Genomic DNA, 24,530 nt, shown 5'->3' on the forward strand with positions numbered 1-24,530 from the left:
GGTGAGAGAACTGTGGAGGATAACAATGGCAATTTTTATATTGGTTTTGATTTTGCTCTTTTCCTCCCAGACTTGTCTGGTTGTTTCTGATCCTTTTCTGTGGGTCCCCACTGGAAGATGCTTTCGCTTGTGGCAGGCTTTTGGACCTTGCCTTGGGCCAATCCCATTTGGGTGGACTTTTACCCATGAAGGGATGAGTAACATTGGGTGCATGATTTAGAAACCATATTCTTTGCTTTTCATGTATTGTTTACTAATTGTCTTAAAGTTCTTTCCCATTAAAGTCTTTGATGTTTTGTGTTGATATGGCAGATGGCAGAACCTATTTATAACAGGCAGGATTAGAGGCTCTGCGGTGTCCCTCTCCCTGCTGGGTAACAAAGGGATGAAGGGAATTTCTACTCACTGCAAGGAAATCCTCACCTGAGCTTCAGTGGGCCACAGGCACTTGGAACCCATGAACCTTAGCTGGTCAGCCTTGACCAGTCCAGTCTCTCCCAGGACAGCTCGCGCAAGTCACTCGTAGTGATGACATCTCTATGTTCTGGATGCTCAGTTACAGGCTACTGCAGGCAAATGTCTTCTTAAACACCTTTCCTAGTTTCTCACTATTGTAGTCCTCAGCGGGCCCTTGGACTGAGAGCAGCTCTTGGTGAAGGCAGCAGAGACTGGCTACCAGCCTGTCACCCTAGAGGCCTGGACGTAGGCTTGTGGGACACACCCTTTATCCCTATTGGATTCTTTTTGCCTAGGTCTACTGAATGGAGAATCACCATGACCCCAAGAGGGGGTAGCAAGGAAGTGGAGAGAGAACAGGCCCAGAAGTGAGGCACAATTTCTATGAAAACATATGAGGAACTCCTGACCTTGAAACTGCCCTCTTATCTCAAAATGACAGTGAAAGTGTGTCAACACCTCGTCATTTCCCCACTGATGTGAGCTTCCTCTTGCATCGCAGGCAGGTCTCCTCTCCACAGAGCAGAGTCTGGGCTCCCAGCACACATCCAGACAGAGCAGGCTCCTCCAGTTCCAGGATGCCTGCCCCTGCCTCATGGACCCACCAGTCTCCTTGTCTGCTGCTGGCTTTACTGCTGGGACTCACAGGTGAGCATGGCCATGGGAAGATCCCCACTCCCTGCCCTGGATGCCTCTTTAGCCAAGGAGATGTAGGGCATTCAGGTAAATAAGGGTAAGCCCCCAAGGGGCTACAAGAGAGAGCCAAGACTAGACATTACTTGAGAGCACAGAATCAGGGAACTGAGCAACTTTTCTGTAATCTGTCACCTGCAACTGTTATCAGGGACATCAAAACAGATGATAGTTTGATGAGTGAATTAACTTGGCTGATCTTATCTTCATAACATGACTGTTTATAATGACGATTGTTGCCCCTGCTTTGCAGAAGGGGAAACCGAGGCAGAGAGCATAACTTGCCCAGTGCTATCTACCCAAGTTTGTGGAGAAGCCAGAATTAAAGCCTAGGGCCAAGAACTCCAGCATTCATTCTTTTTACCACGTTATGCTGTTGGCTACTCAGTGGAGGCTCTTGGAGAAAAGTTAGACATATGGAGAAACAAAAAGATGCTAGAGATAGGACAGAGACCTAGGACAGACAAACAGGAGGTAGGAAATGTTTGAAATACTGCTGTGTGTTCTTCCAAATTTTTGTTAATGATGTGTTAGATAGTTATATGTACCAATTTTTTTAAAAGATTCATTTATTTATTTTATACAAGAACGGGGTACAGGTCAGAGGCACAGGAGGGTGAGAGGATTCACCAGAGACAGAATGGGGAGCAGTATAAGCAGACTGACGAAATACACTGCTGAGAGGAGCAGTGTGCGCGACAGGAGAGGTCTGCCACTCCATGTGGGACCCTCGCCAGCTGGCCGGGATCAAACCGGCGCTGCAGAGGCTGCGGACAGCTTCACAGTGTGGCGCTCAACAGCCTGCGCCACTAGGGGAGGCCCATGTACCAATATTTTTAACGAGAATTTAACATACACAATCCTCAAAACATACTCCTTGTATACTAGCAAGCCAGGACATCACTTCACATGTATTTCCAAATGCATATTGTGGTATATTTGCCTGTATGTACAGGTGTGAGAAGTGTTCAGACACACACACTTGTGGGATTTTGAAAAGGGTTCTTCCATTGTTCTCTCCAATCAATTCACAGTGCATGAAGTGCACATTGACGAATGTTTAGTTTTCAGAGTCCCTCCACTCTCTTCCTTCCTGTTCTACTTCTCTAAAATTTCCCCTTTCCTTTCTTAAACTATTGGACAAAAAATTCTTCTCCCTTGGTAAGAGAGTAAAGTGTGTGCATGATTTTCTTGGAGTCCCGCCCTCGTGCTGCAAGGGGGTGAGGAGGAAAGAAGGGGATGGAAACACAGAGCCTCACCTAGACAGTCTCCATCTGTCATTGCGCCCACATCTGTGTTTGCACCTCTCCCCATGCTGGGAGTGGAATTCTGTGCATTCCTCCTTGGAGTTCCTCCTCCATGCTGGATGGGCTGAGGAGACAAGAAGGGGGAGGTGCAGGTTCCTGAAGGATACAGAGCAATGATCCCTGTGTGTGATACTACCTGCACTCCTATCTCTGTCATCTATGTCCCCAGAAGCCTCTCAGCCTCAGGAAATCCGATGAGTAAAATCACTTCAATTTCTTGAACCCTCACCATGTACCAGACACAGCGGGAAAGGCCTGGAGGTGTCATCTCCTGTGACCATTATCTCTGAGGCAGCTAAATTATCCCCCTCCTTACAGGTGGAATAACAGAAGCACAGAGAGGTTCAAGGTCACTCACCCTAACTGGTAGAGCTGCGATCTGAACTCACACGGTCTGACTGTAGAGTTCCCGGGTTAACCACCACCCTTCTTGGATGCGTGTGACCCGTCTCGACCTCAGAGGGTTTTTTGCAGCTTCTGTGCACGGGTGGGGGAAGGGAGAGTGAGGGAAAGAGGGTTTGTGACTTTCTCTCCTGAGTTCTTCCTCTTCCTGGAAGTTGTTTTTATCTTTGGCCAAATATCTCCATGGGAAACTCTGGGTATTACGGCCCAAAATAGATGTCGGGTCTCAGGAAGGTGTAGCACTGGACAATCACATGATCAACCATTTATTGCACACCTACTATGTGTCAGAAGCTGTTACAGGAATGAGAGGAGTGTTGCTGAAGAAACAAAGTTGTTGCCCTCTTGGAGTTATGTCTTAGTGGGAGAAATGACAGCAGACAATAGACACACTAAATAAGTATAAAATACAGTGTATTAGGGGAGGATCAGGGTTATGGGCAACAAATGAAAGTATTCCTAGATAAGAGAACTGCAAATAACTGCAGCAGGCTATATTTTAAACAAGGCAGTGATGGTGGGCATCTCTGAGAGAGAAACTTGAGCAAAGGTTAAAGGAGGTGTGGGATGAGCCAGTGGAGTTTGGGGGAATTGCCTTCCTGACAGGGAGCAGCATGGGCAGAGGCCCTTCGAGGAGACTTTTCTGTTCTGTTCAAGGATGTGGGCTCCCGTGAGTGGTGCCACTGCAAAATCTAAAGAAAGAAGTGATGATCTGACATTAGCTTTAATCATGCTAGCACTTGGACAGAGAGGCAACTAGAACATTTAAGGGGTCATTTCATGGAGAAACGAGGAACACCGGTGCATGAGAACGGCTGCTGTAGAGACGGGAGAGGTCAGACCTTAGACACATGATGAAGCAGCAACAGATTCTCTGACCTGCAGCCTTTGGATGGAAGAGAAAGAGCCAAGGGTGTGGACCTGAGCCTCTGGAAGAATAAGGGGCCTCAGGAGACATAGAGAGACCTGTCAACTGTGAGCTGTCCTTTTCCATCCAAGCATCATGTCCAGGGTGCTTGGGCTGTACAAGTCCAATTTCAGGAGAAAGGTGTGGGCTGAGATGTAAATGCAGGAGCCACAGAGACTCTAATGACACTTCCCCACTTGTGGCTCCGGCTACTATCTGACCTTCTTTTCCTCTACATCTATTTCTCCATTTCTCCCTCCAGATTCATTCCTATTTCTTCTCATTTTTGTCTACCCCACACCCCCAAAATCCTCCTTAAAATTAACCTCCCCCTCCATTTTCCAGACACACCAAAGGACCCCCCCAAGAGTATGTCCCTCCTTAGGTGGCATGTTTGTGACAAAGGGTACAAGGTGGGTGGGCCTTCCCAGCTCACACTCTGCAAAAGCGAACTGAAATTTCTCTTAAGAAATAAAAAAAAAGTCAGAGGATTGTATGAGTCCAAGAACAATCTGCTTCTCTGATTTATAGTCCTGGCCCTGCCACCTGAGCCCATGCCTGTTTTAGGACAGTTTCAACACAAAGGAATGTTCTCTCATGTCTCTGGTGTCTCCATAAACTGGCCAGTGCAGCTGCAGTGAACGTGAACTGAAAAGTCCTGCATCTGCAGGTAGATGACAACGGGCCACTCCTGTCCCTGCAGCTCATGACTCAGGGTCACCACATGAACACCCCCCTCCCAAGGGTTCTTTTCAAACACAGCCTGAGGTCGGCTCCCTCCTTGCTGTCTTGCCCGCTCGTTCCATCTCCACCTTCTAGAACAGGGTTCTCAAGTCCCCAGCCTTGAGCCACTTAGCCCAGCTCAAAGGCATGAATCAGGGGAGTCACTTTGCTTGACCACATACCTTTTATTGTGACAAAACACACATAAAACATACCATTGAACCACTTCTTAGTTTATAATTCACAAAATCAAGTACATTCACAATTTTTCAATCTGTTAACAAAATACAGTTCACAATCTTTTTAACATCCTAGGAGAAAACTGTACACATCCAACAATAAATTCCCTATCATTCTATCCCAGAAGCCCCAGATAGCCTCCATCCTACTACTTCTCTGCACAAATTCACCTAACACTTTCCTATAATTAGAACTATAGATCAGTCTTTTTCTTCCTGCCTTATTTTTTTTTTAGCAAAATATTGTCAAGGTTTATCTATGTAAAAGGACATTACTCTGTTTATGCCTCATCTGCTAATGGAAATTCATTATTATGAGCCATTGAGTTTTGGGAAAAAATGATAGAAGTAATAGACACTAATACACATGATCATGGCATTGGAAAAAAGAATTCCAGGCTTAAGACTATGTTTTCCTTCTTTTTAAATACCTCGTTCATTGTGTGTCGGGAGCTCAGCACCTCCTGGTCATTCAAGCACCCAGGCCAGGGAACAGCCCCTTCCATAAGCATGTGATCTCAGGAAGAGGTTGCTTCACGCACAGAGTTTCTTGCCATTCAAGGACATCCTACCAACACACCCATCACTGCCACTCACAAACCAATGGTCTCAAGACTCACCTGGTCCATCATGTTAAAGAACTGAAAATGCAACATGTCCTGAAACCACAAAGTATCCAGCCAGTATTTGGTGAACATGACCCTTCCAGAGAGGCCTCAGGCACTAAACCTGCCACTTCATTTGGCACAGCCTCACATTACAGGCTCATTGTGGGGGTTCCAGGTGATAATACCCCCATGTGCTGAGCCCAGGCCCCCCCCCTCGAGGTGAGCACTGTCAGCGGGTCCTTGTGATAATGCTTGACAAAGCCCGCAGGGTCACGCAGGATGAACAAGGAATTGTTTTTCTTTCCTGCAGGAGCAGCCGGCAAGGAAGAGCTGCAGGTGATCCAGCCTGACAAGTCCGTGTCGGTGGCAGCCGGAGAGACGGCCACTCTGCGCTGCTCCCTGACCTCCCTGCTCCCTGTGGGGCCTACTAAGTGGTTCAGGGGGTCGGGTCCAGGCCGGCAGTTAGTCTACAGTTTCAAAGGAGCAACAGACGAAGGCCCCTTCCCCCAAGTAACCAGTGTCTCAGATGGCACAATCAGAGACAACAAGGACTTTTCCATCCTCATCAGTAACATCACCACCGCAGACACCGGGGCCTACTACTGTGTGAAGTTCCAGAAAGGGAGCCCTGACACAGAAGTGAAGTCGGGACCAGGCACGCAGGTCACCGTGAGTGGTGAGTACCGTGGGGGCCCCCGCCCGTGTGTGGCAGCAGGTCACTGTCACGCCCTCCTTTCTGTGAGCAACAGCTAAGAGTCAGGCGTGGTGGTGGGTGCTGATCTACATGGCTTGATTCACCCCCTTCTACAGACTGGGAAAGTCAAGGCTCAAGGTCGCAAGGCTCAGAAATGGGAGTGAGGTCATTTTCCCCCTTACAAGTATCTCCTGGGCTCCAGTGTCCATGTGAAAAACTTTCCGGGGTGTGCTGTTTCTGAATGGCATTTAAATGGGAACTGAGTTGGCTGCCAATAGGGGCTGGCATCCCCAGGTCCCTTCTGCCTGACCCCGAAGTTGTCCCTGAGAAAATCTGTCCTTTTAAAGTGCTGCAGCTTTCCGGAAAGAGAAAACTTCATGACAACACCTCAGATCTCATTTGTGTGTTGGTGTCATCCCCCCAAACAGCTCTCTAGCGGGCCTGTGACAAGAAGAAACAGAGAATCACCAGGAGTCATTTCTGCTGCTTTTCTTAATCAGGTCTTCAGAGCAGCAGCAGGACTTGCCACTTTCCTGGGTGTTTGCCCTGCTGCTACCCCGCCACCCCAAGATGGGTGGTGACCGGGACGGGGACAGCAGCCACAGGAGCTGGTTATCAGCACCTGCTGTGAACCCGCCCATGCTGGGCACGTCCTCACTCCTCTGCCCAGTGGGGCTTTGACCACTTTGCACAGAAACACACACGGAGGCTCAAGGATGCAGAACAGAGACACAAGGGGGTCACTCATGAGGTCCATCCTGGGTGGGGAGATTTGGGCTCTGCGCCTCCCCAGTATGAGGGAGGCGCTTCTGCCTCTTTCTAGCTCTGACCACGGAGAGACGCCCACCTCGGCTCCCTCAGACTCAGGGATCCTTGTTTCCAACCCAAAACTGACTCCGAGTAGAAGGAGAACTTCAATTCACAGCCCTCTGACCCTTCCCTTCAAAATCAGAGCTGGGCACAGATGAGACCTACTTGAGAAATTGCTTAAAGAATGGAAAGTTTGGAGTAAATCCCTCCCCGCCCGTGGGGAGAGCTGGGAGACCAGACTTGTGCTTATTACTCATCCGAGTTTATCTTCTGAATCTTGCCTCAGTGGCCTGCTTTCCTCACGCACCCCAGAGAGAGAGCCTGCCCCCCATTTCACAGATGAGGAAGGGAGGTGCCTGGACCCTCTCCAGGGCTGGCAGGCAGGTGCCAGCCTCCATGGGGCCCCCATGTCCTGCATTCCTTCTGTGAATGCTTCTCTGACCTTGGAAGGGCTTCCGGGGTGACGGGCCAGGAACAGCAATAGACACTGAGGTCATGTTGTTCCTGAGCCCAGACTCTGGAAATCCCCCGCAACCCTATCACCCTGCCCCGATCCTGGTTCACCTCTGGGAACCTGGGTGTCCCTAAATGAGGGTGATGACACCCCAGCACTACTAGAGACAAAACAATAACCAGGTGAAGTTATAAACAGCGTCATCTGCTTATCCTTGGTGGGAGTCACAGTCACATTTATTGTTACAAATGCTCTTTCATAGCCAAACCCTCTCGCCCTGTGGTATCGGGACCCACAGAGAGGGCCACCCCTGGGCAGATGGTGACCTTCACCTGCCAGTCCCACGGCTTCTCCCCCAGAGACATCAGCCTGAAGTGGTTCAAAAATAGGAAAGAGCTGCCAGCCCCCCGGCCCAACGTGGACCCCCCAGGAGAGGCCGTTTCCTACAGCGTCTCCAGCACAGCCACGGTGCAGCTGGCACTAGGGGACATCCGCTCCCAGGTCATCTGCGAGGTGGCCCACGTCACCCTGCAGGGCGGCGGTCTTCGCGGGACAGCCAACTTGTCTGAGACCATCCAAGGTGTGAACCTGCCCACCCCAGCCCTACCCGATACTCAGCCTGCTCCACCCTCCTCGCTCCAGTCGCAGATGTCCTGGAGTCCAGTTCCACTGTCCTTGGCCATCACCAGCCCTGCGTGTGCGGGCCACTCCCCCAGTCTCCACAGCAACTGCTAGGGCAGCACCTCCCACGTGCCCAGCAGTGAGGAGGCAGTTTCTCAAACTTTACCCACAGCCACCCCAACACCGGGCGCCCCCTACAGCCCTGCCCGAGGTGCTTGGGGTAGGTATTGATTTGCCACAGTGATCGTGATCCCACTGCTGCCTGCAGGGACGGGGCCTGTTGATCCCTCTTATTGCCCTCCAGTCCTTGAGCACCTACTGTGTGCTGGGCACAGTGCTTAGTGATCACACGCACATGCAGAGAGAGCCTCAGTGTTGGAGGCCGCCTGCCTGCCCAGCATGTCCCGGCTGACCTCCATGCTACGGTGGGGGCAAGTGATGGGGCACTTACCTGGGATCTGTGCCATAAGGTCAGAGCTTCTGCCCTGTCCCACCTACCTTGGAGGTTTCCCAGTACCCTGTGGCAGGGAACCAGGTGAATGTCACCTGCCAGGTGAAGGCGTTCTACCCCCAGAACCTACAGCTGACCTGGTTGAAGAATGGACACGTGTCCCAAACAGAAAAACCCTCGACTTTCCTGGAGAACAAGGATGGGACCTTCACCTGCACGAGCTGGCTCCTGGTGAACGCTTTTGCCCACAAGGGGAATGTGGTGCTCACCTGCCAGGTGGAGCATGACGGGCAGCCTGCGGTCTCCAAAGCCCTCACCCTGGCGGCCTCTGCTCACCAGGACAAGCCAGACACAGAGGTATCTCCAGGTAAGGCCTCAGCTCCAGTGACCCAACCTTTTATATTTTAACTTATTTTTTTTAATGTTACAGGTTACAATTCATGTTTTATTGATAATCTAGAATGTATAGCTATGAACAGAATTTAAAGGAGCTGCGTCATCACATTTCCTCCACCCTGAGTGTCCAGAGGTCAAGTGTTTAGAATGAAGCATTGCAGGTCATGGACATAAGCATTAAAGAGAGAAAGTTGGGGCAGGAGTTGATGCTCCCATTTTGGTCCTGCTCTTACCATCTGCCTTAATCCCAGGAAGGATGAAGGTTTAAATCTTCAGACGATTGATGGATCAGGGAACCCCAGTGGGTAGTGGAGGCTCAGGGAAGGATTTCAGTGTGGCGCCTAATGGGGCCTCCTAATGGCTCTTTGTCACTTCCAGGCAAAGAGCAGTGGATGCCACTCCTCATCACTCTCCTCCTGGGCTCCAAGGTGTTGCTCCTGGTGGGTGTCTCTGCCTCCTACATGCACAGGAAGCAGAGGCCTAACTGTAAGTACTGGGCAGAGAGGGCAGGCCAAGGTCTGTCCTGGGAGGGGCAAGTTCAGCAGGTCACACATGGTCAGGGCCCCCGGGAAATAAGAGAAGTGACACACCTCCCTCAACACCCTCAGGAGGCTTAGGTCCCTCTAAACATCCCAGCATCCAGAAAGTGTTTGGGGAACTGCAGAGGGTGCTCCAGAGTGACTGGGGAGGCCTGGGTGGTGTGGAAGATACAGGCAAGGGCCTGAATGGAGGGCCTGAGTTGGGGCTCCCTTGGAGACCATCTCTAGATCATATGAACATGGGGGCTCCGTGGATGGAAAGGAATCCACAATGAGAGGAGTGTAGAGCAGTCCCAGGTTTGCTGCTCTGAGGTGTTTCTGAGGCTCTGTGTGAGACACAGAAGGGCTGAGGTGTCAGCGCAAGGGCGATAGAGAAGGCTGGGGTGCAGAGGCCTATCTCGGGGATTGCCCTAGAGAGCAGCACCAGAGCCATGAGAGACACACAGGGAGTGCGTCCTGAGCAGGAGCAGGTATTCAATGTGGACATGTCTCCTGCAGCTTCCTCCCTCCTCCCTGCTGCCTGAGCCTCCAGCTCTGCAGCCTCCTCCCTTCCTGAAGGGCCCTCCTAGAGGAGGAGGGACAAGAGCCTCCACAGACTCTGCTCCCCAGACCACTCCCCCAGAGACCTGCAGCCCCCACCCCGCTGTCCCTTCTCACAGGCTGACCCCAGAGCTGGCTTCATCCAGGGTCCGCTCAGGAATGCACACCCGCAGAATTCCAAATCACCCACTTTCGGTTCTCATCACATGGCCAAAGTGCAGTGGGATGGGAACAAGGGGCTGCTGGAAGTGAGAACCAGAAAGGGATGATGCCAGTCACTGCATCAGAGCTGGTTCCACCATCATCCGCCACAAGCCAGGGAAGAAAACAGAAACTAGGGCATGTCGTACAATTTGCTTTAATGAGAAAACCACAGTGCAATTGGCTTTGATTCAATAACAAGCATGCCTTTATCTCATCCCGTGTAGCCCTTTAAGGACATTATATAAATGAGGTGTGATAATTTAAGTAAGTTGAGAATTCCTGAAGTGACATTTCAACTAGGAGCGGGTTCAAGAGGGGCCCTCTGTTGGCTGATCCACCCGTGACTGAGGACGCATCCAATGCATTCGTAAAAAGAAGCCATCTGGCTAAAGGTGAACATTCAGAGAAAAGAAAGACTCCATGTAACATCCTCACTCACACGTCAGTGGACTCTCACACGAAGTGAGCCCCACGTGAGCAGAGGGAGGGGCTGACAGGCATCAAGCAGAAATACTGAAATGGGGATTCTAGAGACATTTTTAAAAATCAGTGAAAAGTCTGTTTTTTAAAGGATAAATATAATAATTAATAAAAACCATTAACTAGACTCACCAAGAAATAGGGAGAGGACTCAAGTAACTACCATATAAATGGAAGAGGAGAAATTACAACAGGAACCACAGAAACACAGAGGCACATGGAGACTGCTCTCAGCTACACATGCCACAGACTGGACAACCAAGATGAAAGAGATATATTCCTGCAAGCACACAGCCTATCTTGACTGAACTCTCAAGATGTTTTAATACATATGTGCTGAGATCACAGGTTGAATACGCATTATTGTATTCTGAAATATGGAAGGATTTCTCTATAATTATTCATGGAGTTTCTGGTCTATCTTTGCAAAATACTAATATCGTGTTCTTTTGACCCTTTGAAGAAACACTACCCTAAATTTGGTGTGTCATATCCTTAGAAATGATTGTGCTTTTATAACATAGATACACATACTTAAACAATATTTTATTTCACGTTGCATATTCTAAATATTTTATAAATGTGATTATCCAGTTTATAGCACTCGGGAAGTTCTCCTATAGTTTATTGCTTAACACAGTTTGTGGGATTTATTCATCTTGATACATGCAGCTCCATTGACTGATTTTTCCACTATTCTGTAGTCTTCTATTGAAGACTATGCCACACTTTATTAATTCTTCTCATTCTGGATATTGAAGCTTTACCTGGTGCTTTGAAGTACAATTTCTCAATAAGATTCTTATCTTGGTGTCCTCCCCCATCCAGGACAGCACCCCTCACCCTTCTAGGGTGGCTTGCAGAGCTGCATGTTGTGTCATTTGAGGGCCTTGTTGTACAGAACAGTTTTCACTTTCTGATCAAATGTTGCTCTTTTAATTCATGCTTTTGATAGCTACACTGATCTGCTGTGTGCATGTGTGTGTATAAGTAATAGTCATGTTATAATTTATTACAAAGTGCTCACTGAACTTCACAGCCCCCTTCACTTTATATCAAGTTTCCATATACTTGTGTGGTTCTTTTTAAGAGATCTTTTTCCATTGAGCTTCTCATCTCTTAGTCAAAGCTACACGGACAAGAATAAGTCCATGTAATAAGTTTTGACACCATTTTGAGCAAAGTTTCCCACTTTTTCTTATTTAAAACATCCTGGGGCCTCCCTGGTGGTGCAGCGGTTGAGCGCTGGCACGCAGACCTCTCCTGCCACACCTGCTGCTCCCCTCACCAATGTACTTCATCAGTTTTCCTGTTTTGCTCCTCGCTCTGGCTCTGGTGAATTCTCTTGCCCTCCCGCGCTTCTGACTGTACCCATTGCTTGGATAGATAGATAGATAGATAGATAGATAGATAGATAGATAGATAGATAGATAGATAGATAGATAAAACATCATGACTGTTTAGGTCCAAGTGATCTTAGAATCATGTGTTCTATTTTCCCATTCATGGTATGCATCTGTTTTAGTTTTGCTTTTATGACTTTCTAGTCATAATTTTAGAGTTTTCCCATAATGGTTTGATGAGTCTCTAGTCAGAGCTGTCTTTAACAATTTCCAGTCTGTGGACAAGAAAAGTATTATTACTGTTTTCAATGACTCTTGACTATGGTATAGGATTGTAATTGTGTGCAGAGCATCGATCTTATATTCAGCAAGAGCACAGGACACCTGCTAGTACTATTAGTATGTTTTCTTTGGGGGTAACTTTGTAACATTAACCTAATGATCAAAAATCAATTTTTACCAACATCGAGGGTTGGTTGAAATAGATGTGGGGGAGAGAGTCTTGGAGGATAACAATTGCTGCACCTCCCCCTGCAGTGACCTTCAGGGCTAATGGCTGTTTCCATGGTCCCTGAGGTCCGGTGTGGGCAAGGAACCATGCGTGCAGGGGGAGAACAGCAAACTCCCTAAAGCTTAGATAGGCCGGATGCCTGTTAGAAATAACGACCACCAGAAACCGCCATGAAGATTGTTAAAAGGAATGCTGAACACACGGAACCTTATCTCGCTCTCTCAAGGCCCACAAACTTTATTCTGCTACAACTGTCTTTCTAAAATCTTTCCTTTTTCTGGTCATTGGTTGCTAATTAAAAAACATACGTAATTTAATAATTAGGCTAATTCAAATGAAACATTACTAATCACTGTGTAATAATAGAATTGTTGGTTTAATAATCTTTCTGTTATGTGCTTAACTTTAGTACCCTTGATCTTAACTGCATTATAAAATAAATTCACCCATGACAATTAATTATGAGTAAAAATGAGTAGGTAGTAGTAGTAGTTAGTGCAACAAGAATATAATTACATAGAACAAAAGAAAGAGTTTATAGCCTGTCTACTTAGGAATGTGGCTAGGTCCAGATATATTTCGACATAGATCACTGCCCTGTCAATGATAAGCCAAACCTATGAGCAAGCTGACTTCGTTCACTGATGTTCACTGTTCCTATGCTTTTAGAAAACATATATATACTGGTCACAAACTCAGAGAAAATCACACTCAGATTTTCACTCTCTTGAAGTGTGTCTGTGTGTCATTTATTCGCCCAATCCCTGACCACCCCGCGCAATCTCTCAACCCTGAGACGGCCTCATCATCCATCGCTGTGCTGGTCCACGGCAAACAATGGCAAATTTTATATTGGTTTTGATTTTGCTCTTTTCCTCCCAGACTTGTCTGGTTGTTTCTGATCCTTTACTGTGGGTCCCCACTGGAAGGAGCTTTGGACTTGTGGCAGGCTTTTGGGCGTTTTTTGGGCCAATCCCATTTGGGTAGACTTTTACCCATGAGGGGATGAGTAATTTTGGGTGCTTGATTTAGAAACTATATTCTTTGCCTTTCCTGTATAGTTTACTAATTGTATTAAAGTTCCTTCCCATTAAAGTCTTCCATGTTTTGTGTTGCTATGGTGGATGGCAGAACCTATTTGGAGCAGGCAGGATTGGGGCTTCTGGGGTACCCACTCCTGGCCGGGTAACAAAGGGACTGAAGGGTAATTCTACTCCTGCAAGGAAATCCTCACCTAAGCTTCAGTGAGATACAAACACTTGAAACTCATGAACTTTACCTGGTCTGCCTTGGCCAGTCCAGTCTCTCCCAGGACAGCTCGTGCTGGTCACCTGCAGTGATGACGTCTCCGTGTTCTGATGCTCAGTTACAGATGACTGCAGGCAAATGTCTCTTAAACACCTTTCCTAGTTCTCACCATAGTAATCCTCAGCAGTCTCTTGGACTGTGCTTGGACTGTTACTTTGGTGGAGGGGCAAGAATGGCTACCAGCCAGTCACCCTAGAGCCTTGGGCATGGGCCTGTGAGACACACCTTGTATCCCTATGGGATTCTCTTTTCCTGGGGCTACTGAATGGAGAATCACTGTGACCCTAAGAGGGAGTAGCAAGCAAGTGGAGAGAGCCTAGGCCACCCTGATGGAAGAAGCACTATTTCTATGAGGCTGCACAAGTCTCTGAAAACATGAGAAGCTCCTGACCTTAAGCTTCCCTCCATCCCAGCTTCACAGTGGAAGTGTGTCAACACCTCCTCATTTCACTACTGGTATGCGCTTCCTCTTGTATCACACAAGGGCCTCCTCTCCACAGAGCAGAGTCTGGGCCCCCAGCACACACCCGGACAGAGCAGGCTCCTCCAGTTCCAGGATGCCTGCCCCTGCCTCCTGGACCCACCAGTTTCCTTGTCTGCTGCTGGCTTTACTGCTGGGACTCACAGGTGAGCACGGCCATGGGAAGATCCCCCCTCCCTGCCCTGGATGCCTCTTTAGCCAAGGAGTTGTAGGGCATTCAGATAAACAAGGATAAGCACCCCCGCTGCTCATCCCCCGGGCTACCACAGAGAGCCAAGAACTAGACATTATTTGAGAGGACGGAACAGGGGGTCAGAGCCTTTTCTGTGGCTCTGTCACCTGTGACTGTTATCAGAGACCTGAAAACAGATGATGGTTTGACGAGTGTGTTAACTTGGTTGATACTCACAACATAACTGTTTATAACAATGATTATTGCCCCTGCTTTGCAGAAGGGGAAACCGAGGCAGAGAGCCTAATTTGCCCAGTGCCATCTACCCAAGTCTGTGGAGAAACCAGAATTCAAGTCTAGGGCCAAGAACTCCAGGATTCATTCTTTTTACCATGTTATGCTGTTGGCTACTCAGTGGAGGCTCTTGCAGAAAAGTTAGACATACGGAGTAAAAAACATAAGTTAGAGATTGGACAGACATCTAGGACAGACAAACAGGAGGTAAGACAGGGTTGAAATTCTGCTGTGTGTCCGGGCAAACTTTTGTTAATGATGAGTTCGATGGTTACTATGTACCAATATTTTTAATGAGCATTTAACATACCCAATCCTCAAAACATACTCCTTGTATACTAGCAAGCCAGGGCAGCACTTCACATGTATTTCCAAATACATGTTGTGGTGGATGTGAATGTATGTACACGTGTGAGAAGTGTGCAGACACACACACTCGTGGGATTTTTGAAACGGTTTTTTTCCATTGTTCTCCCCAATCATATCTCAGTCTGCATGAAGTGCACATTGACAAAAGTTTAGTCTGAGTCTCCTTACTCTCTTCCTTCCCCTTCTACTTCTCCAAAATTCCCCTTGTCCTTCTCGAAACTATTAGACAAAAAATTCTTCTCCCTTGGTAAGAGAGTAAAGTGTGTGCATGATTTTCATGGAGTCCTGCTCTCCTGCTGCAGGGGGGTGAAGAGGAAAGAAGGGGATGGCAACACAGAGCCTCACCTAGACCGTCTCCATCTGTCCTTGCACCCACATCTGGGTTTGCACCTCTCCCCATGCGCTGTCATCCAGCGTCTGTTCAGGCCTCAGGAAATCTGGGAGTGGAATTCTGTGCATTCCTCCTTGGAGTTCCTCCTCCAGGCTGGATGGGCTGAGGAGACAAGAAGGGGGAAGTACAGGTTCCTGAAGGATACAGAGCAATGATCCCCGTGTGATTCTAGCTGCACTCCTATCTCTGTCATCTATGTCCCCAGAAGCCTCTCAGCCTCAGGAAATCCAATGAGTAAAATCATTTCAATTTCTTGAACCCTCACCGTGTACCAGACACAGCAGTAAAGGCCTGGAGGTGTCATCTCCTGTGACCATTATCTCTGAGGCAGCTAACTTATCCCCCTCCTTACAGGTGGAATAATGGAAGCACAGAGAGGTTCAAGGTCACTCACCCTAACTGGTAGAGCTGTGATCTGAACTCACACCGTCTGACTGTAGAGTTCCCGGGTTAACCACCACCCTTCTCGGTTCTGTGTGACCCGTCTCCTCCCCAGGAGCTTTCTGCAGCTTCTGTTTGCGGGTGGGGGAAGGGAGAGTGAGGGAAGAGCCTTTGTGACTTTCTTCTCTGGGTTCTTCCTCTTCCTGGAAGCTGTTTGCATATTAGACCAAGTCATCTCCAGGGGAAACTCTCGGGATTTCCGCTCAAAATAGACACTGGGGTCTCCGGGAGGTGCAAAAGTCTACTCTGTGTCAGGCGCTATTACGGGCAAGAGAGGTGTGTTTTAAAGGAAAGAGACAAGGTCGCTGCCCTCTTGGGTTATGTCTCAGTGGGAGAAATGACAGCAGACAATAGACACACTAAGTCCAAGACACGGTGTGTTAGGGTCTGACCCGTGTGAAGGGCACAGAATGAAAGTATCCCAGGTAGGAGAACTGCCAGTATCTGGAGCAGGATGGATTTTTTTAAAGGACAGTGTGGGTGGCATCTCTGAGAGAGAAACTTGAGCAAAGGTTAAAGGAGGTGTGGGATGAGATAGGTAGATTCTAGGTTAGAGCCCTCCTGACAGGGAGCAGCACGGGCAGAGGCCCTGCGTGGAGGCTTTTCTGTTCTGTTCAAGGATGTGGGCTCCCGTGAGTGGTGCCACTGCAAAGTCAGAGAGAGACGTGATGATCTGACATTAGCTTTAGTCATTCTAGCACTTGGACAGAGAGACAAGTAGAAAAAACATATAAGAGAGATTCCTTGGAGAAACAAGGAACACCGGTGCATGAGGATGGCTGCTGTAGAGACGGGCGAGGTCAGACCTCCGACACGTGATGAAGCAGCAACAGATTCTCTGACCTGCAGGATTTGGAAGGGAGAGAAAGAGGCAAATATTTGGGTCTGAGCCTCTGGAAAAATAAGGGGCCTCAGGAGACAGAGAGAGACCTGTCAACTGTGAGCTGTGCTTTTCCATCCAAGCACCATGTCCAGGGGGCTTTGGCCGAACAAGTCCAGCTTTCAGGGAGAAGGTCTGGCAGAGATGTAAACGCAGGAGCCACAGTGACAGGGATGACACTTCCCCATCATGTGGCTACTGCTGACTGTCTGACCTTCTTTCCCTCCTCCATTTCTCCCTCCAGAGTCATATTTCTTACCATTTTTGTCTACCCCACCACCCAAAATCCTCCTTGAAATTAACCACTCCCTCTGTGATCGAGACACACCAAAGGCCCCGCCCTCTACAGCCTGTGCCTCCTTAGGGCATGTTTGTGACAAAGGGTGGGAGGTGGGTGGGTCTTCCCAGATCACACTCTGCCAAGATGAACCGCAAATTGTGTCCTAAGAAATAAAAAAAGTCAGAGGATTTGTTTGAGTCCACCAACAATCTGCTCCTCTGATTTATAGCCCTACCACCTGGGCTCATGCCTGTTTTAGGACACTTTGAACAAGAAGGAATGTTCTGGCATTTCTCTGTTATCTCCTGAAACCAGGTAGTGCAGCTGCAGTGAAAGTGAACAGCAAAGTCCTGCACCTGCAGGTAGAGGACCACGGGCCACTCCTGTCCCTGAAGCTCATGACCCAGGGTCCCAACACGGGCACACCCACAGTTCTTTTCATACATAGGCTGAGGTCGCTCCCTCCTTGCTGTCTTGCCCACTGGTTCCATCTCCACCTTCTAGAGCAGGGTTCTCAAGTCCCCCAGCCTTGAGCCACTTAGCCCAGCTCAAAGGCATGACTCAGGGTAGTCACCGTGCCTGACCACGTATTTTACATTGTGGCAAAACACACATCACATAAAACTCACCATTGAACCTTTTTTAGGATGTGATTCAGCGGCATCAAGTACGTTCACATTATTTCAAACTGTCACCAGGATGCATGTCAGAATCTTTTTAATATCCTGGGAGAAGTCTCTGTACCCACAACAATAAATTCGCTATTAATCTCCCCCAGCAGACCAAGGTCACCCTTGTGCTCTTACTTGTCTCTATGAATTTGCTAATTCTAACTACTTCATGTAATTAGAACTGTATATCAATCCTTTTTTTCTGGTTCATTTTATTTAGTAAAATGTCAAATTTTAGCTATTTGAAAGGACATAAATGATCTCATTCCCTCTTGAGGGCAGAGTAATATTCCATCATTTATGCCACATTGTGTTTATGCCTTCTTCTGTTAATGGAAATTCATTATTTTAAGCCATTGACTCTTAGAAAAACATTATAGTGCTAATAGACACAAATACACCATGATCGTGGAATTGGAAAAAAGCCCAGGCTTGAGACTATGGTTTCCTTTTATTAAATACCTCGTTCACTGCTTATAGGGAGCTCAGCACCTCATGCTCATACAAGCACCCTGGGAACACCCCTGTCATGAGCACATGATCTATGGAAGAGGTTGCTGGACCCACAGAGGTTCTTGCTGTTGAATACCATTCTACAACACACCCACCACCTCCGCGCCCAACCAATGGTCTCAAGACTCTCGTGTCCATGAATGTAAAGGACTGAAATGCAACATCTCCTGAGACCACAAAGTGTCCAGCCAGTATTTGGTGTAGCATGACCCTTCCAGAGATGGCTCAGGCACCAAACCTGCCGCCTCACCATCCCTTTGCCTCAGTGTCCTCATTAGGAACACCCTCACATTACAGGTTCGTTGTGGGGGTTACAGGTGTTGACACTCCCATGTGTGGAGCCCAGGAGCCCCCGAGGTGAGCACTTGTCAGCAGGTCCTGGTGATAACACTGAGAAAACCCGCAGGGTCACGCAGGATGAACAAGGAAATGCTTTGCTTTCCTGCAGGAGCAGCCGCCGAGGAGGAGCTGCAGGTGATCCAGCCTGACAAGTCCTTGTCGGTGGCAGCCGGAGAGACCGCCACTCTGCGCTGCTCCCTGACCTCCCTGCTCCCTGTGGGCCATACTAAGTGGTTCAGGGGGTCGGGTCCAGGCCGGCAGTTAGCCTACAGTTTCAGAGGCGGAGAAGTCCCCTTCCCCCGAGTAACCAGTGTCTCAGATGCCACAGTCAGAGACAACAAGGACTTTTCCATTCGCATCAGTAGCATCACCCCAGCAGACACTGGGGTCTACTACTGTGTGAGGTTCCAGAAAGGGAGCCCTGACACAGAAGTGAAGTCAGGACCAGGCACGCAGGTCACCGTGAGTGGTGAGTACCGTGGGGGCCACCCGCCCGCGTGTGGCAGCAGGTCACTGTCACGCCCTCCTCTGTGAGCAACAGCTAAGAGTCAGGCGTGGATGTGGGTGCTGATCTACATGGCTTGATTCACCCCCTTCTACAGACCGCGGAAGTCGAGGCTGCACAAGTCATGCTTGGTGCTCAAGGTCATGTGGCTGGGAAATGGGAATGCGGTCTGGAACCCTAGACTACCTGGCTGCACAGCTCAGGTGTCTGAAGAAAAGTTGCATTTTTTTTCCCCTAACGAAAGTGTTTCCTTGTGCTCCTCTGTCCATGTGAGCAACATTTTGGGGTGTGCTGCTTCTGAACAGCATGGGCTCATGGAGGCCCTAGTCGCCCCACAGAGCTCACTGCACTGGGGTTGGATTCCCACCCTCTGGGCCCAAGGAAGATGCAAGACACCCAGTTTAGGACTCAGCTTCATTCCTGGGAAAACCTCCCACCTCTAAATATTTAAAAGGGAGCTGAGGTGGCTGCCAACAGGGGTTGAGATCCCCACAGGTCTTATGCCTGAACCCCAAGATGTCTCTGAGAAAGTCTGTCCTCCTTCCTTTCAAAATGCCGCAGCTTCCCATAAAGAGAAACCTTCATGAAAACACCTCGGATCTCATTTATATGTTGGTGTCATTCCCCCAAATGGCTTCCTAGCGGGCCAGTAACAAGAGGCAGAGAATCACCATCAGTGGTGTCTGCTGCTTTCCTCAATGGGGTTCTTCAGAGCAGCAGAGGACTTGGACATTCCTGGTTGTGTCCCCTACACGCTTCCCTCCACCCCAGACAGTCTCAGGTGGGTGGTGACCAGGACGGGGACAGCAGCCACAGGAGCTGGATGTCAGCACCTGCTGTGAACCTGCCTGAGTGGACACATCCTCGTTCCTCTGTCCGGGTGGGGCTTTGATCACTTTGCACAAAAACACACATGGAGGCTCAAGGATGCAGAACAGAGACCAAAGTGGTCACTCACATGCCGGTTCTGCCTACGGTCCCCGGGGCTCTGCCCCTCCCCAGGATGAGAAAGTTGCTTCTGACACTTTCGAGGCCTGTGTCTGTCTCTTATTTAATGACACTGAGAGACGCCTGCCTTGGCTTCCTCAGGCTCAGGGATCCTTCTTTCCAGCCAAACCTGACCCTGAGGCCAAGGAGAACCCCTATTCACCATCATCTGTACCCTCCCTTTTAATCAGAGCTGGGCACAGATGAGACCTACTCGGAAATTGTTTAAAGAATGAAAAGTTTGAATTAAATCCCTCACCGCCCACGGGGACAGCTGGGAGACCCGGCCTGGGCTCATCCTGATCTGTGTTTATCTTATGAAACTTGCCTCCGCGGCCTGCTTCCCTCATGCATCCCAGGAGCAAGAGCATGCGTCCAGTTTCACAGATGCGTGAGGGAGGTGCCCGGCCACCTCTCCTGGACTGGCAGTCTGGTTCCAGCCTCCACAGGTCCCCTGTCCTGCTGAGTTCCTCCTGTGTTGCTTCTCTGACCTTGGAATGCTCCCAGGCTGGCAGGTCAGGAACAGCTATAGAGACCAAGGTCATGTTGTTCCTGAGCCCAGACTGATGGGAAATCCCCCAGAGCTAGAGGGGGGGAAACTGCACCCAGGCCTGCAACCCTGTCAACATTCCCTGGTCCTGGTTCACCTCTGGGAACCTGGGTGTCCCTAAATGAGGGTGATGACACACTCATTTAATCATCAGGTGAAGTTATAAACAGTGTCACCCGCTTATCCTTGGGGAGTCAGTCACGCTTATTGTTACAAATGTTCCTCCTTAGCCAAACCCTCTCGCCCTGTGGTATCGGGACCCCCAGAGAGGGCCACCCCTGGGCAGACGGTGACCTTCACCTGCCAGTCCCACGGCTTCTCCCCCAGAGACATCAGCCTGAAGTGGTTCAAAAATAGGAAAGAGCTGCCAGCCCCCCGGCCCAACGTAGACCCCCCAGGAGAGGCCGTTTCCTACAACGTCTCCAGCACAGCCACGGTGCAGCTGGCGCCGGGGGACGTCCGCTCCCAGGTCATCTGCGAGGTGGCCCACGTCACCCTGCAGGGCGGCGGTCTTCGCGGGACAGCCAACTTGTCTGAGACCATCCGAGGTGTGAACCCCCCAGCCCAACCCTGCCTGAGACACAGCCTGCTCCTCCCCACTTGCTCCAGGCGCTGATGTCCCAGAGTCCAGTCCCACCATCCTTGGCCATCACCAGCCCTGCATGTGCGAGTCACTCCCCGTGTCTCCCCGGCAGCTGCCAGGGCAGCACCTCCCACGTGCCCAGCAGTGAGTGGGCAGCTTCCTGAACTTAACCCATAGCCACCACATCACTGGGCACCCTCTATAGCCCTGCCCAAGGTGCTTGGGGATGGCATTGATCTGCCACAGTGATTGTGATCCCACCGTTGCCTGCAGGGGCGGGGCCTGTTGATTTCCCTCCTATTACCCTCCAGTCCTTGAGCATCTACAATGGATGGGCACACTGCTTAGTGGTCGCACACACATGTAGAGAGAGCCTCAGTGTTGGAGGCCGGCTGCCTTCCCAGCATGTCCCGGGTGACACACCTGCTGCGGTGGGGGCAAACGATGGGGGCCCTCCCCTGGGATCTTTGCCATAAGGTCAGAGCTTCTGCCCTGTGCTGTTACAGTCCCGCCCACCTTGGAGGTTTCCCAGTATCCTGTGGCAGGATACCAGGTGAATGTCACCTGCCAGGTGAAGGAGTTCTACCCCCGGAACCTACAGCTGACCTGGTTGGAGAACGGAAACGTGTCCCGAACAGAAAAACCCTCGACTCTCCTGGAGAACAAGGATGGGACCTTCACCTGCACGAGCTGGCTCCTGGTGAACGCTTCTGCCCACAGGGGGAATGTGGTGCTCACCTGCCAGGTGGAGCATGACGGGCAGCCTGCGGTCTCCAAAGCCCTCACCCTGGCAGCCTCAGCTCACCAGGACAAGCAGGACACAGATGTAACTTCAGGTCAGGCCTCAGCTCCAACTGACCCAACCTTTTATATTTTATCTTATTTTTTTAGTGCCACCAGTAATAATTCTTGTGTTATTGATAATCTAGAATGTACAGCTATGAACAGAATATAAAGGAGCCGCCTCATCCCAATTTTCACACCCTGAGTGCCCACAGGTCAAGTGTTCAGAACCGAGCATTGCAGGTCATGGACATAAGCATGAAAGAGAAAGTGGGGGTTGGAGGTGATGCTCCCACTCTCAGTCCTGCTCTTGCCATCTGCCCCCCATAGTGGCTGCAACAGCCAGGTCAGCCACCCCTCCTGGCTCCCCACAATCTACTGAATCTCTAGTCTGTGCTGGTCTCTACACCCCTATATTCAGCATCACCGGCTGATGCTGCGCCTCTGTCTGTGAAGTATTGGCCTGTCTCTGTGGGAGTGTAAGTCTGGAGCTGGCATGGGCCGGCAAACATCACAAAGACTCACTAAAAAAACAAACTGCAAGATTCAGTCCCCTGTAACTTCATGTCCACGTCAATACTCTGCGGTTTTAGAGTTTTAGAGAAAGGAGTCAAGGAGCAACAGAGTGGCGGGTGGGAATTAATTTTCCCCCTTTGAGTAGCTGTTGGCTGCAGAGACCATTTCTGGAGAGAAGCAGCTGCTCTCTGCACTGTCCTCGGCCACCCCAGTGGACAGAAGGGGCCCCGGTGATTTGGCCCAAGGAGCACACCCCACATCTCAGGTCCCACCAGGGCCCAATTACAGCCCTGCCCAAACATCAGGCCCTTTCCTCACCCACCAGGTGCTCCCCAGCCAGCTGTTCTCACAGGTCAGACACTGCAGGGCCCCCTCCACCATGGAGACCATCCCTGGGGAGCGGGCGGCCTGAACTCCCTCCCCCAAGAGCCATCCCCACTCTACTCGCACATGTGGTAGGTCACTCACGAGACCCTGAGGTTTGAGTCTTCTTATGCAAAGAGCAAATCTGGCATCATCCTACCAGACAGTGATGGATTTTCCTTATTTTGGTCACTCTGCTCTTGCAGGGCCCCCTCAACTCTCTGAACCTCACATTCATAATCAGTAGAGCCGGTCATCACCCTCCGGCACCTCAGGAAGCTCTTTACCCTGTTTTCTGCCTTAATCTAGAGAAGGACGCAGGTTTAAGCTTCAGAGGATTGATGGACCAGGGGAGCCCAGTGGGTAGTGGAGGCCCAGGGAAGGGCTCCGGTGTGGTCCTTAATGGCGCCTCCTGTCCCTTGTCTTCCAGGCAAAGAGCAGTCCATGCCACTCCTCATCGCTCTCCTCCTGGGCCCCAAGGTGCTGCTGCTGGTGGGTGTCTCTGCCTCCTACATGCACAGGAAGCAGAGGCCCTGACTGTGAGTCCTGGGGAGGGAGGGCAGGCCAAGGTCTGTCCCGGGAGGGGCAAGGTCAGCAGGAGGGCAGCCCCCAGGTCACAGGTGGTCAGGGTCCCGGGAAATAAGAGAAGCTGACACACCTCCCTCAACACCCTCAGGAGGCTTAGGTCCCTCTAAACATCCCAGCATCCAGAAAGTGTTTGGGGAACTGCAGAAGGTGTTCCAGAGTGACTGGGGAACCTTGAGGTGCTGTGGAAGAAACCGGCAGTGTCCTGAATAGAGGGCTTCAGTGAGGGGCTCCCTTGGAGACCTTCTCTAGATATTTTGAACATGGGGACTCCGTGCGTGGAAAGGAATCCACAATGAGGGGAGTGTTGAGGAGTCCCAGGTTTGCTGCTCTGAGGTGCTTCTGGGGCTCTGGCACAGAAGGGTCGGAGCCGTCAGCACAAGGGCGATAGCAGAGGCTGAGGTGCAGAGGCCTGTCTAGGGCACTGCCCAAGAGAGCAGCACCAGAGCCATGAGAGACACACAAGGAGTGCGTCCTGAGCACTACCAGGTCATTAAATGTGACATGTCTCCCCACAGCTTCTTCCCTCCTCCCTGCTGCCTGAGCCTCCAGCTCTGCAGCCTCCTCCCTTCCTGAAGGACCCGCCTAGAGGAGGAGGGACAAGAACAACCACAGACTCTGCTCCCCAGGCTCCTCCCCCAGAGACCTGCTGCCCCCACCCCGCTGTCCCTTCTCACAGGCTGACCCCAGAGCTGGCTCCATCCAGGGGCCTCTCAGGAATGCACACCCACAGAATTCCCAGTCAGCAGCTTTTGGTTCTCATCACATGGCCAAAGTGCAGTGGGATGGGAACAAGGGGCTGCTGGGAGTGAGAACCAGTGAGGGATGACGCCAGTCACTGCATCAGAGCTGGTTCCACCATCGTCGGCCACAAGCCAGGGAAGAAAACGGAAACTAGGGCAGGTCGTTCAATTTGCTCTGATGAGAAAACCACATTAAAACTCGCTTTGACTCTACAACAAGCATGCCTTCATCTCATCCCGCGTAGCCCTTGAAGGGTATTATATAACTGGTTTTTCCACTGCTCTGTAGTCTCTTATTGAAGACTATGCCACAATTTATATTTCTTCTCATACGGGATATTGAAGCTTTACCTGGTGCTTTGAAGTAAAACTTCCCAATAAGACTCTTATCTTGGTGT

General features: G+C 50.1%; 2 protein-coding genes across 2 annotated transcripts in view; both read left to right on the forward strand.

Annotated features, from left to right (window-relative positions):
• Positions 1-13,737, forward strand: part of LOC311179429 (basement membrane-specific heparan sulfate proteoglycan core protein-like) — a gene marked incomplete at both ends in the record, with an annotated part of 28,855 nt that extends 15,118 nt beyond the window's left edge. Inside the window, 6 exons of the mRNA XM_084246638.1 lie at positions 978-1,104; positions 5,646-6,011; positions 7,556-7,875; positions 8,405-8,732; positions 9,140-9,247; positions 13,676-13,737. Of these exons, the coding sequence (XP_084102764.1) occupies positions 978-1,104; positions 5,646-6,011; positions 7,556-7,875; positions 8,405-8,732; positions 9,140-9,247; positions 13,676-13,737 (1,311 nt within the window). The remainder of the gene's footprint in view (positions 1-977; positions 1,105-5,645; positions 6,012-7,555; positions 7,876-8,404; positions 8,733-9,139; positions 9,248-13,675) is intronic.
• A 506-nt stretch (positions 13,738-14,243) lies between these two features.
• LOC311179430 (signal-regulatory protein beta-1-like) lies at positions 14,244-23,341 on the forward strand (the record flags this gene model as incomplete). Its single annotated transcript, XM_084246639.1, has 5 exons — positions 14,244-14,313; positions 18,627-18,986; positions 20,790-21,107; positions 21,649-21,978; positions 23,235-23,341. The coding sequence occupies 5 exons, from the start codon at positions 14,244-14,246 to the stop codon at positions 23,339-23,341; spliced, it is 1,185 nt and encodes a 394-aa protein (XP_084102765.1).
• Positions 23,342-24,530: the final 1,189 nt, after the last annotated feature.

Source organism: Talpa europaea, assembly GCF_964194135.1.
Source record: "Talpa europaea genome assembly, chromosome: 11".
Lineage (NCBI taxonomy): Eukaryota > Metazoa > Chordata > Mammalia > Eulipotyphla > Talpidae > Talpa > Talpa europaea.